We start from the raw sequence: 14,252 nt of genomic DNA, 5'->3' as shown, positions 1-14,252 counted from the left end.
CATTTACGTGCTGAGCTAATTGAGCCATTATTCAGGTCTTCCGAAAAGATTTTGGTATCGTATTACAGTGTTAACCACATCTATAGATTATCACCCTCTTATTTACAGGATCAGAGAATCATATCAAAGTTGGTTGGAAGTGACTTCTGGAAGGTCATCTAGTCCCGCCTCCTACTCAAAGCAGGCTCTCACCAACACCAGCGTGGCTGTGTCTCACCAAGTCTCTAAAGCCCCTAACGGAGGTGGCTCCAGCACCCCCTGGGCAGCCTATGTCAGTGCTGCACCACCTCCCAGTTGAGGAAGCTTCTCCAGATGTCCATCTGGGACCTCCCATGCTTCAATTTGTGGCCATTGCTGTCTCACCTGCCACTGCAGAGAAGAGTTTGGCTCTGTCAGCTCTGCAACTGCCCTTCAAGTATTTGTGGGCTGTTCCTAGATACCTCTTGGTGCAAGTGAACCAAGCTAGCTCCCTCAGCCTCAGCTCACGTGTGCCCCAGCCACCTTTACAGCTTTGTGCTGGACCCCCAATTCCCTTCTTCAAATCTCTTGGGGGGTGAATTTGGGGGTGAGGGCCACCAAACTGAGCATGGTTTTACAGGTGCAGCCTCACCAGTGCCAGATATAACAACTTCCACCGATCAATGGGATTTGTTTTTGCCTTTTTTTTCTGTTCAATTTCTCTGATGGTTTAAAACACTTCTGTAGTTGTACTGGATTAGTGCAGAGGAAATGAGTGACAGAAGTAGATTGGTGTTCCTTTGGTCTGTGATTCAGCTGCAAGCCTTTTTCTCTTCTCAGGAGCAACTTATATATACATTTCCCAAAAGTGTATAAAGAAAGTTGAAATAGGTGGCAAGGTTACCTTGGCACAAAGGGATCAAGGAACTTGAAAAAGACCTTGTTGCCTCATAGATGATGATCCCAGAATATCAAAGAGGTCATAATCTTAGTATTGAGCCTTACCCAGGAGGCCTTCAGCACATTTGAAATGGTGGAGCTGAGCTGGACACAAGGCAAGTGGTCTTTCTGGTGACATCACATTGTTTTGGAAGGGCACAAAAAATGTGGTTACGTAGACCAGCAAGGCCCTGAGAGATGGGCTGGTCGAACAGGAAAAGGGAAAGAGTGTAACAAATGGAGAGCCCAAAAGGCAAAAATCCTATCTGAGAGAGGATGTCGCTTGCTGTAGACCTGGTTTTGGAGCCAGTTAACCATACTTTGATCTCAGTAGAATTTGATTAATAGATAGGAAAAAATAAAGTAAATTCCCTACCACAGCCTGCAACCTGAAAGCCAGAAAGACAGAAAGAAGCACTGAAGGCTGTGGAAAACTTGACAAAAACTCTGGAAACAGGACAGTAAATCAGCCTGCGAGCTGAGACCAAATTAATATAGATGCCATTCAGAACAGTCTGGTTTCTCCCGGAAAAGAAGAGTGCATTCTCCCTGGCAATGGCAGGAGTTTGTAGGGACTCTCGACTGATTTGTCTGGAAAAGCCAAACCAGATGCCATGCACTGGACAGAGGAATGGCAAGTAACTTTAACTAGCTAAAAAAGCCTTCTGGCTATTGATCCCCCACAGTGAGTCAAGAATTTTCTCCAAGCTGGGTTCATGTCCTGGCATTCAGGGGAGCAGACACATCCCCCCTCACCCCAAAGGGTGCAATCCTGAGGGCAGGAGTCAGTCTGCCTCTCTCTCACATAACTAGACTCTCTTTCACATTTAAAAAAAAAAAGGCACAATATATAAACAGTAAACTGTCACCAAAAAGTTCCAAATATGATCAGAAGACCAGAATAATAGATTTTTTTTTAACTGATTATTTTTTTCAGACTTTGATTATGGCATAGCATTTTCCAACATTAGTCATGACCTTTACGCCTCAAAGAACAATAGAAGCTTCCATTTTTTCAATGCTTTTCTTTTTTTTTCTTTCATTTAAATGAAGTCAGAAACAAATGAAGCTGTAGGAGCCCTCTGGTTCAGTTAGAGTGATCCTCTGTACAACACAATAGTCCCCAATGCTGGTTCTTGTTTTTCTCATCTCTGACAGGAAACCCATAGTCTAATTATGTTTTTAAGTGAACATAACATTATACATTATAACTCGTAAGTGGGACATGATACTGCCATTATAATCCTAGAACTGACAAGGTAGCCCCTATATAGAATCCTTTGTACATAGGAAATCTACCAACAGATAAATAATGCATCTATTTAATCATTTTGTAATTTTCATTCATTTCTGAACTGATGATACTTCATTAGAGAGTAAGCCAGAAAGAGTGACGCCCAAGGAAACTCTGAAGAAGAATCAGAACATCAGTGAAAAGCAACTTAGTTAGAAACATCTTCTTCTTACAAAAAGATAGAGATGGCTAGAGATATTTAGAAAATGAAGACTGAGGAAGTACTTACTGTCTTGAAAAACTGTGACTTAAGAAAAATGATGAGATGTGCATTAGCCATACTACATACTATCTCTCTTCACATTCAGGGGAATAGCTAGTAAAGTTAGGCTTTAATTCTTTGTTCTGTGCAATCTGTATTTTCTGTTACTTCACCAGGCAAATTTCTGTTTACTTGTCATCAAAAGCTTAGGAAAGCTACAGCATATGATTTTTTCTGCATAGTTTTACAAAAAATCCACCCAATTTTTGTAATAGCTTTTAAAGAAACCACCCAAGTAAGCCTGGCAGAATCTACGTACTGAGCATTGCTGAAGTAAATTTATATTTCCCTAGGACAATTATTCTTTTACAAGCTGCTTCCCCTACATACATTTATCTATGCCTTTACACCTTCCTCAGGTAAAATTCTCACTGACTTCACTGGGAGTTTCTCAGAAGAAATGAATATTTCATAATGCTGTAAATCCCAAACCAGATTGGATTTCTTATTCACAATTTCCTCAATCAAAAATTGACACTGAATTTGATGAAAAATTGAGTAGCACAAGTATTTCAACACAAGATAGGAAGTCCTATTCGTTTTCAGAGACAAAGTAGCCATGCTCAACTTTTTTTTAAATTATCGATGAAGAATGGCATTTTCAACCAATGGAAATCCTGTTGTGGTCAAAGAAATGTCTGAATTTATTCCATGTGAGAAGGATGTTGCTATTTTACTAAAGGTAGAGTTTTCCACTGCATGTACATTCTTGAAAACTATCAGTGCTCTTTCCAAGATGAGAGATATTAACTTTTCATGCAGTAAATTGGATTGATGCATTTTGAAAATGAAACATTTCAAAGACCATTTTTTTAATTTTCCCATTGCCAATTTAAAATTTCAATAAATCAATAAATGTGCCCTATAAAGATTGACATAAAATGGACCTTTCAACTTCATTAGTTCATTACACCTGTGCAAAGTCAGTGCTAACTAACAATCAGAATAATAGGATTTTTACAGCTTCTTTCTCTAGCACAAAGGGCTGCAGCGGGTGCTGAGAAAAAAATAGTCCTGGGAAGTCTGATGCTAATAATTCAAATGATCTACAGGCTCTATTGATTTCAACAACCTTAGCCAATTTAGACTAGCTAGGAATCTAACACCTTCTGATTAACTTGCTGTCATGATGACCTGGTCTTAAAGGAAAGAACAACAGATCTGCATTACCTGCTCCATTTATACACCAGAGCCATAGGGAGAGGCAGTAAGTCAGAAGGGTTGGGACAGCTCCTAAGAGTCCAAATGTTATAGGAATGCCCAACAAAAATGCTAATTAAAGAACAAGTTGGCCAAGCTGCTTTACAAACTGATTCAGCGTCCGTGTCCTGAAAGCTGTAGAAAGCAAAGGTTAGCTCTAGAGCTTAAAGAGCAGGTTACCTGACGTTTGTGCGGCTCAGCAGTGCTGTGGGAAAGCACAGCACCTGGAACATGCCCATCGCCAGGAGTTTTCCCTGTCCCCATGCCAGGGGAAACGTGGGACGTGGCCAGCAGCTGAGCACTGATGGGACCGTAGCCATTGGAAGGCTGACGAACGTTGTTCGAGGCAGCGGCTACTTCATCTTCATCACCGGAGTCCGTAATCAGGATAAACTCAGCCTTAAAAAGGTCATTCTCCTGCATTTCTCCTTTGCTCGAATTACACCCTGGGGACTGGAAAGCTGTTAGGATGCTGTCTGTATGGACGGTGGACACACAGTCTTGTCTGGCCCTGCTTTTTAAGGCCAGCTCATCAGAGACTGCATTAGACTGCAAAAGATACAAGGAAAAAGATCCCAGTTAGCTGTATTTTATCTGTGTTCCCCAAAATGCAAAGTAATTTTGGCTTGCAGCGGTGGCTGGCACTGCACTACCAAAAGTGCAGAGGGCGAATGAAGAATTTGGGCATGAGCACCCAGCAGAAACCAGGTCCCCAGGAAGCCCCCCGCTTCCATCCCCCAGCCGATGCTGCGGGGGCTGCTTTTCCAGCAACTCGCCAAGCAACAGGGGACTCTGAGCACAACGATGTCCTGAGCCCAGGGCTGGCGCGGGAACCAAAAAGAAGGGTGCAGTCAAGCCGAATGAGCTGTCAGACCAGACTACGCCAGACATGATGGGAAGGCATCCCAACCGTGGGATCCACGGGAGCGGACAATGCTCCTCAGAGGAGTCTGACAGACAAATCTGGGACAAAACCTATACATATTAATGAAGAAACAAAGGCTTTTAAGCCAGGGGATTCTCTGAAAAGAGCAGACAAAGAATCTGAGGTCAGAGAGCTTTACTGTATGTTCAAGCTTCTCAGCACAGACCACAGTTGTTCTTCATATTTTCTGCAATTTCCACTCCCAGTATGTAATTTCTCAAGCATGCTTTGGATGAGAGCAGGAGTAGCGCAAGCTGGGCACAGGACACGCACATCACCAAATCATTCAATAGTGAGGAAACTGCTATGGTAAATCATATTTCTCTTGAAGGAGGAATCAGGTAAAAGAATAGAAATACCGTGTACTGCAAGAGAAAGCCTGTAGATGGGGCTCACATTTGAATCCTGCTTGAGGAATATAGTAATGACAAATTTCCACTGGCAGCTCCACGAGTCCCTGGAGCTCAGTTCTTTAAAAAAATATTGGATCACAAAGGGGGATACCACCAGTATGACTTTGGAGGTGTTATTTTCACTATCTGATGTTGGTTGGGTTTTTTAAATATTGATCAGGTTCTAGACATTTTAGAAAAGGGAGTAATCAGTGCTATGAAGGCCTCAGTACTGCATCACCTGCCAGGAAAGCTTTCTCTGCCTATAGAGAAACTCAGGGAGACAGAGGTCAGGAATACCTGATTTTGCCTTACCCAGGGCACTACTTAAAGCAAAACCAATACTGAGGGGCTGGAAATGTAACTCATGAGTTAAACATCCTGAGGATAACATTCCAGTGCATGTCTCTTCAAATATGTCCATTCTCTGCCCAGACCAACCCCTTTTTTAGTCAGCTAGGCCACTGAAAGTGCTGGAGCATGTTCAGGTGAACGCCTGTGAAAAGTTTATTAACACCAAGAACTGCAGCCCCGGCAATGTCCCAGGGAAGGAGCTGTTACACAAAAGCAGAATCACCATAAGCATTAATATTAATCTGAGGGTTCCAGTTCTCTCTCAAGCAGCATGGAATAAAATAAGAGGCTGTTAAGTGTTGTGAGGCAGGAAAGGAATAACAAACACTATGGGCTGGCTAAAGGCAGGAGAATCAGAAATGTTGTGCTGCTGGCTTCATCATCATGGGAAATCATGGGGACAAGCTTTCAAAAACAAAAAGCAAGGTTTCACTTTGATGCGTTACTACACAGCTATGAAAGGGATCGGCACCTTTGCTGGAAGCCACAGCACTGGCATTTGCTGAAACCAGGATCCAGTGACCAACTCTTGGTCGATCCCCATGCGATAACACTCCTCACACACCACCCTTGTTCCCATAAAGATCAGGAAGGAATCCCCCCATGTCTGCCAAGAACATAGCCCTTGCGTGACTGACAGAGGACAGTATTGAGATGGGCAAGGGTTTCTTTCCAATATAAACTCTGCCAAAGGCAAAAGAGGCTGTTGAGCAGGTATCAGCCTTCTCTTGTGCAACGATTCTGCATCTCTGGTAGGCTTGGTAATTAAAACGAAGCACAAGCCAAGAAACAGTTCAAGGGAAAGAGCTTCAGTTCAGCGATGCTCAGGAGAAAATTTTCAGTATCTTTTGAAAGACTGGAAAAACTAGCGCAAACAAAAATCTACCTTATTTATAATTTCTTGATTGCTCAGATCCTTTGGCTCATCAGGAATTGTCACAAGGAACTTAGAGACATCTACAACCTCAAAATGAGTTGGAAGTCTTCCAATGGATGGTACAAATGTGAAGGTCAGCGGTTTGGTTCCAGATTCTTGAGAATTAACCTACAAAACACACAATTAGTTCATCTTTTTTGTCCAAATAAAAATTATTTTTGTCAGAGTTGAAATAACATTAATTACTTCATCTACATAACTTACAAGACTATTACTAACTATACTGGTCATTGGGGTTTTTAACAGGTCATTGTATATTAAGGTCTTCTTTAACAGACAGAATACTGCCTCAATTATACCCATCAATATCCTATATATTCTAATGGCGTGGCACAGCAGACAGGAGAAAATTTGTTCAATAATTTGTTATTCTTTCCATTTTCCATACCAGAAAGAGAAAACCATATTCAATTCATTTCAAGGCTGCTTTTATCTTTGTTTAACTCCACTTTAGTAGAACAACAATGTAATTATACCGCTGTATCTGGACATAATATAGCCCCTAGAGTATTTGCTTAACAACTTATAACAAATTGGAAGAACCTTTGCTCTGCAAAAAGAAAGCAAAACATGTTTACATTTTCTAATGCAAATGCAGCTAATTCTGAACAACATCTGGGATGCATTCTGATTAAAGGAAAGGATTTTCTCCCATTTTCTTTGGACCATTCAGCCACATACACTAACTAATTCTGTATCTGTCCTCTCATTCCTCCCTCCCCAACTTGCATTTTCACTAGGACCATGTATGTAAGGCCTGAATGCACTGAAGAGAAGAGAGACTAAGATAAGGCAATTTCACCTAAACCTTCAATTTTATGACAGTGCTCTCCCATCATTTCCATCTCCTTCACAAGAGATACTGGACAGGAAAAAGAAGTCCACACCATGGCAAAACTCTCAGTTGCTTTGCCAGATATGAGGGAGAGGAACTCCAAAGGCCTTGGTAAGGTCAGCAGAGGGAACCACATCCCAAACCACTGAACCTGATATGCTGACTTTCCCACTACTTGTTGGTGTAGAAAATCTTTCTTTCTGATTCAAAACTATGGAATGTATAAATTTTCCCTTGTTTTATCATCTGATTTTAAAGCTTATGGCAGTTAATTGTGTTTTCAATGAACTCTAATGTGCAGAACCTTGAACTGTATTGAATCATAGAGAAAAACAGGACCATTGCTTTGACTCCTTTTTTTGGCTTACTTGTTTAAAGTGAAACAAATTGGAGAGCTATGGCTCTCATTATGCTTCTTTGTAATTTGCATCCATAAGTAAATAGCAATTACAGAACAGAGTGGGATTATGGAATACATTCACATGACTTGGTCTTCTCATGGCTGGAATATTAAAAATGATAGACACAGATTTCCAGTTTTTAAAAAATCTAAGCAAATTTTAGTTACTTGCACTGACAGCTGTCTCCTGGAGGGCTTGAGCAAAACAGGCTGGTTATTTATACAAACACTGCCAACTGCTCTTTTCCCTACAATTTAGGAGTACTCTGCTCTCTCAGACACACCCAGAATAAATTTCCATGTGTCCACCTCTAATTCTGAAAGAATAAGGTGTTTTGATGTTTGAAAGTGAAAAATCTGAATAAATGCCAGACATCTCGGTTCTGAAATTGAGCCTTTATATTCACAAACTCATATGAGTAGGTTACGTTACACTGCAGGCTTGCTACCCAGTTAGAGGCGTGCACTGCAAGGGTGCAGGGACAAGGTGGTCTCCTCCTTTCCCTCCCTCCACACAAGTGGTCAAGCACTGGACCACACGATGCATGGCCTGAATCAGTAGCAAAAGAGTGGCTGCTAACTGCTCCACCATGGCAGGAGCTCTGGATGTTATTTTGTGTGAGGAAGAAACAACATAGCTCTGTCCTTCTCTCAGCAGCCAAGGTACTCAAGTCTGATCATTGCTCTTCATAAAGCAGCACACAATTTTAAAATATTAATAGCTGTCACATTAAACACTTAGTCCTTGCTCCTGATACAAGTCGGCAGCGTAACATCAGTACTCAAGGACGTACTCATTAGCGAGTAGCCGCAGGTCCCTACAATGCATCCAGGGATGCAGCCTCCACCCGAGCACCTGCTGTACCCAAACATGCTCTTCAAGAAGCAGGATTACCTGCACACAGGCAGAAGCACCCATCATATTGGCATTAGTGATTTCTGTACAGGTGACACTGTCCATTACAGTCTTACACAGCACCTGGGTGTCCACTGAAATCAGCTAGAGATGGCCTTTGCTTTCCTGCAGGTCTGCGGCTGTGCTTTCATCTTCTCTCTCTAACTAGGAAATGCAGTTAGTAACTCTGGCTACCTCGGCCGTCTTTACTAACATTTTCCCCCTCTACCTCGCCCTCTTGTCATGCTCTTCTTTGACACTTGACGTCAGTTGTTTTGTATCAGTGAGTATTCTTGTGTCAGAGCACAGAATATTCCTTATGAAAGAAAAAGGAAGAGAGAAAGAAAAAGTGTGCAAATAGCAAGCCCCCACACAAACAGATTGACAGAAAATTCCAATCAAATGTGCCAGCACTGCTAAACTCCCAGTACTCTATCTGCATATTTGTAATGAGGAAATACAAACAAAAAGCCAAGTTATGAGGCTTCAGATCATTGCATAGTAATGGGGAGATCTTGCCTGTACAGAAGTACCTACAAGATCTGTACCTACAGAAGTAGGTACAGAAGCACCTACTTCTGTACTGCATCTTACCCTGCACTTCCAATTTTATTGCTTTGGTGGAAAAATCAAAGAATACATGAAGAAAACCTTGTTGTATTTGACCTAAACACATTGTGGAAATAACCACCAAAATTGTTTGCAAGCAAAAACTAAGATTGGAAAACACATATAGAGATGTGAAAGCTAGAATATTTTTTCAGGGGGAAGATGCCATTAAAGTATGTTATTATTTATATTCCTCTAGTGTATTTTATTTTTCCTGGAGTTTGGAAAGTATAAACCAGCAAATAGAATTACTGCATTTCAGAAAGTTTTAAGTTGTTAGATACTGTGTAGAGAAAGGTAGAGAAAGGATTTTTGCACCTTTTTTTCATATACTCATCTCATTTACTCTGTCTCTGGCTGATGTTTCTATCCTTGAAGAACTGAAAGAAATGAACAGGGTGGACTTTCAGCATTTAATTACAGCTATTAAAAGCCACTCTGACATGTAGAGGTAAATAACACTGGAATAACCTTAAAATTCAAATATATATAATATATGTGAAACTTTCTTGCAGATGATCGTCTTTTCTCTAGACCCAATAGTAACAGTGGAAGGAATTCAATGCCATACATTCCCTGCTGCTGTAATTCATTTGAATCAATAGAGTTACGGTGGCAGAAAAATACCCTACGCAATGTCTATTCAAGTTAATACTAATGAATTCTGATTTATATCACATAATCAACTTTATGCACAATGAAATAATTGATTGCTTTTAATTGCATCCTTTCATGTTACTTGGTTCTTTGAAGAATATCAATTATAGAGTTTAATATAAATAAACTTCAAATATCCATTGGGGGCTATAGGCTGCTGCATAATGCATTGCCGAATAGCTTCAAAAGGAGAAACTTATTCTAGATGACTTCCATGACTTCCTATGTCATCAATTTACAAACAGATTTATTGCATATTTAATACCATCAATTTACAACTGCCCCAGGGATAATAACTTAAATTATATTAATTATTGTTTTCATTACCACAGCTTCTACAGTCCTTACTTGTAGAGCACATTTTTATTGTCTCGGTTACCTTATGAAGATAAATGAACACTTCTATTTAATCTCTCTCATGCTCTATATACATTCAGCATACTGCCTATTTTGTAATTTAAATTGGGGTCCCATTGTCAGTGATTGCTTCCCAGGATTTCCCTCTGGAATACAGATTGCTAAAGTGAAATTTAATATGCTGGTTCACATTACCACTTCTACCACTGCTAATGTAAGTAATTTCGCTAATAAAACGACACCCTGAGAAAACCTCACCCTTGAAATATCAAGTACTTCCTTTGAGTCTGTTTATTTATTTGTTTAGAGGACAGAAAAGGAAATATATGCATAAATAATAGCAAAATAACAAGCATGTGCATCATACCACAGAAACACGTTGACTGACGTGCTGTTTTGGTCAGAGCACAAATTCACATGCCCACAATTCCTGTGTGATAAATATAGCTCTAACATAGAGAGCACAGCTAACGCCGCTCGCCCAGCCAGGGAGAGGGGCCTTCCAAAAACATGGCCCAGGCTGTGTAACCTCTCCTTAAACTCCTTTTCTGTGTTCAGACTAAAGTCAAACCACAGAAGAGACATTGTCTCCTCCTCGAGACAGAGAACAAGGCTAGTCTACTGTGGATGAAATGATGAGTTAATGAGATATAGGAATCTTCAGCATATCTTCATATCCTGATTTATTATAGCTATCACAGTAACCTAATACGGATTAGCTGATTACTGTGTCATATGAGTTCTGACTTATCTAAAACCTTTTACAAACAGCAGCAGATGATCATCTGAACACCAACTTTATATCTGTGAAACTTCAGGGGAAAAGCTAAATCCACTCCAAAAGTCCAGGAGGAAATTACAGCCCAGCTGAAGTGTATGCCAAAATTCCCACTGACAGCTGTGGTCCAGGAACTTCCCCAAGCCCTGTGATGTGCCCATTGTATCACCTTCAGCAAATCACTTTTGCTTCTTTCAATACAGCAGCACACACTAAAACGCACTAGCAGACAAGTATCTTTTGAAAATTAATGTGTGTGAAGCACTAGAAAGAGCAAATGAATAATACTATAAAATTGTAATCTATTATTCAAAATGCAAGAGCTCATTCAGCTGAAGTGTTTCTTTTCAACAACAATTTTAATTAGCTCTTCAGCCCAGCAGACTTTATACAACTGTAATTGCTCTTTCATACTGGTCTATACGTAAGCAGCTAAGCACGGTGAAAAGTAAGTAAAGATAACTTTTAATTTCCTCCTTTGCAAAGGGGAAGTAAAATACCTTGCCTGTTATGAATTGATTTAATTAAATGCAGTTTGACTAAATGGTCATAAAACGTTAGACCCTAAGATTACCTGGGTCTCTAAATCATATTTTAGGATCGCTGACACCCTTAAAGCCCTTATTTGCTCCAGTCTCCTAAACCTTCTAGGAAGCAACATCTTCCAAGCTAAAAGCACCTCTGTTGTAACACCCCAAGCTGCTCTAGTCCATCACCCATGCACAAACCTCCAGCTAGGCAGTCCCACATCCAGACAGCCTCCAGCTACTCCCTCGGCAGGTCATCACCATCTCCTTCTGTCTGTCCTGAATTCATTTTGCTGTGTGGATGAATCAGAAATGACCCAGAAATATTGCTGCTGATTTTGCACAGGTTTTTTGTACTATGGTCAGGCTTGCCATCTGGTCTTGCATAGAAGGCAGTCAAGGACTGGCAAAAGTAGACTGAAAAAGTTTGAAGGCTGATTGCAAAAGAAAATAAATAAAAAAAACTGGTGCCGTCGAACATGCACACGGACCGCTTATCAAATACGTTAGCAGTCAGCAGACTCGCTGGGAAATGGGAGACTTCAGACCAACTCCAGTGCCTGTAGATACATAAAAATATCTGCACCTAAACTTAGGTCCTTACAAGGCCATAGGACTTACGAGTTCATATGTAGAGTATCCATACTAGTGCATACACAGAGACATTCACACATACTGATATACATAATAGATGCTTATACAATGTCATGATACCTCAGCCCAACAAAAAGGCTGCAGACTGCTTAGTATTAGTATAGTATAAGACTGTTTATTAGTGCGAGGCACAGCGCCAGCAGCGAGGCGCAACAGACCCCAATTTTCCAGTCCTTTTTTGAACAACTCCATCTCCATTATTCAGTGAGAAATTAAAAGTTAACCTGAATTTATTCTTTTTCCTGTTAAAGTTTCTCGCAATTTCAGTCCTGCAAGAGAGTCCCAGAATGCTGCTGTCATCCTCACAGCAGTCTCGGGGCACAGTCTCATTAATGTGTATGACACAAATCCCCTCATTTTCTTTTCCCAAAAGCTGCACCTATCAGTAAGCAGGTGTAATTTTCAAATCAAGCACCGGGAATAGAAATAAATCCCTACTTACAACTGTCAGAGCTGAGAGATCAGTCTTGTGGGATGATGCTAGCAAGGAACTTCAATTTTACAGTAGCACACATCAGCCATTTGCCCTTTGGTTTCTCAAGTTGTCTGAATGGTTAAGGGTCAGAGGAATTTCGGCCAGACCAGCTCCCTCCCCACATGTGGTGAGGTTTCGCCACCCCACCACCGAGCACTGCCAGTCCTGCCCCCACCACCGCAGGAGGATCAAGCCCACATGGTGCTGCCACCGCAGATGAGCACCTCAGCAGTTGTCCTCTCAAAGATGCATTGCAAAGCAAGTTTGGTAACACACCAGTGATACTGTTGCAAGCAATACATTTTGGGAGCAGGTGGTGCCCACCATCACATCTGTGTCTATACGTATCCCTGCATGCGTCTTCTAATGAACCATTACTTTTGTACAGTGAGCTAACTATTGAGTGACTCCAGAAAAAGGATATATATGTGCTAATAAAACATATGTCATGTTATCAGGAAACCATATCTTGAAGGTTGTTGAAGAAAACCAGGGGATTTTGACAGATGCCTCCAAAAGTACAAGCACAAGATAACAGCAGAAGCCTTGAAAGTGCAAGTATAGGATAGGGGCCCTAGGGCTACCAGCACAAATCATTAATAATCAGTTATTACTCACTACAGGAATGCAACCCTGTGTGCTGGTATTAAGGATAACAGAGGAAGCAAAGAACCAGTATCCAGCATATGTAAAATATATCAAACACCATAGAATTTGGATATAACGTAGAATTTGCTGGCCAATGAAGAAAGAACAAGTGAACTGTTAGCAAGCATAGAAAAATAACTTCAAGTGTGCCTAAAGTGCAGGGGAAGTAAGCCCTACCATCAACATCATAAACCTCCCTGCAAACAACTGGAGATGCTGGCAGCTTCCATAACAATGCATAGAAAAAGAAGAAGTGCTAGAAATGAGAAAGTTTGTCTAGGTCAGTTTTAACTGTATAATTACTGAGAATGAGCTGTAATAATTGGACCATTTGGACTTTAAGCGTGAGTATCACTGTACCTGACTAGTAATCATCATATAAGCCCCACGTACACGTGAATTTGTGTGCATTGTGTGAACAGTACAGTGAGGAGTTGCTAAGAGAAAACTGTAGATTGAAGGGAGGGTAAGTATAAGAGGTAGTGCATGAAAGTCTTTTCTAAACTGATAAACTCAGGAGATTAGTTGTCCAGTTGAATACACAAGAAAAGATAAATTCAGAATACCAAGAGTCAGCCCAATCTGCCCAAGACCACCAGGACACACTGGCATCAGCAGTGAACAAGTTGAACCCCACCTAAGAAGGCTGTAGCTGCTATACATGGACAAAAACTGTGGGATTATACATACAAAGAAAGAAAGAAGAGGTCCCTAACATAACTTTCTGACCACTCACCCAGAAGCCAAAGGCATAGCAGTAGAACCTTCTGCTTCTGCACAAAGGCTTGCCCTCCCACCTGTGGCTCCAGCTGGGTAGCTATGAGTTAGCGCATGAGTGTACGAGAGACCTGCATGAGTGGCTAAATGCACCGTGTGAATAGTTATGCACTGTTAATAAGAACAGCCTCATTCTATTAATGATAATAGCCTGGCTAGTAAAAAGTGTTCTGATAAATATTGGTTGCGATGAGCGCCTCCTCCAGCTTGACCTCCTGTCAGGGAAAAGGGAATTAACAACATTATAACTCTGTGATTAGATTGCTAATACTTCAATTAGATTAACTACAAATTTTTGCATCTCTGTGTGTGTTTCTCTAGCTTGCATAAGTTGCACAAGGTAGCTGGTCTTTCACTACACCCTTGAGGCTTGGTAGTG

The 14,252-nt window shown here is 40.9% G+C and overlaps 1 protein-coding gene across 4 annotated transcripts in view; it reads right to left on the bottom strand.

The window, feature by feature from the left end:
• Positions 1-14,252, bottom strand: part of MLIP (muscular LMNA interacting protein) — a 119,263-nt gene that overhangs the window by 66,243 nt on the left and 38,768 nt on the right. For all 4 annotated transcript variants that reach the window (XM_075497283.1, XM_075497284.1, XM_075497285.1 and 1 more), the window contains exons 2-3: positions 6,211-6,369; positions 3,834-4,202 (exon numbers count right to left, since the gene is read on the bottom strand). In XM_075497283.1, coding sequence (XP_075353398.1) covers positions 3,834-4,202; positions 6,211-6,369 — 528 coding nt within the window. The remainder of the gene's footprint in view (positions 1-3,833; positions 4,203-6,210; positions 6,370-14,252) is intronic.

The sequence above is a fragment of the Mycteria americana genome, chromosome 3, assembly GCF_035582795.1.
Source record: "Mycteria americana isolate JAX WOST 10 ecotype Jacksonville Zoo and Gardens chromosome 3, USCA_MyAme_1.0, whole genome shotgun sequence".
Classification (NCBI taxonomy): domain Eukaryota; kingdom Metazoa; phylum Chordata; class Aves; order Ciconiiformes; family Ciconiidae; genus Mycteria; species Mycteria americana.
This window is presented reverse-complemented; position numbering and strand designations above follow the sequence as displayed.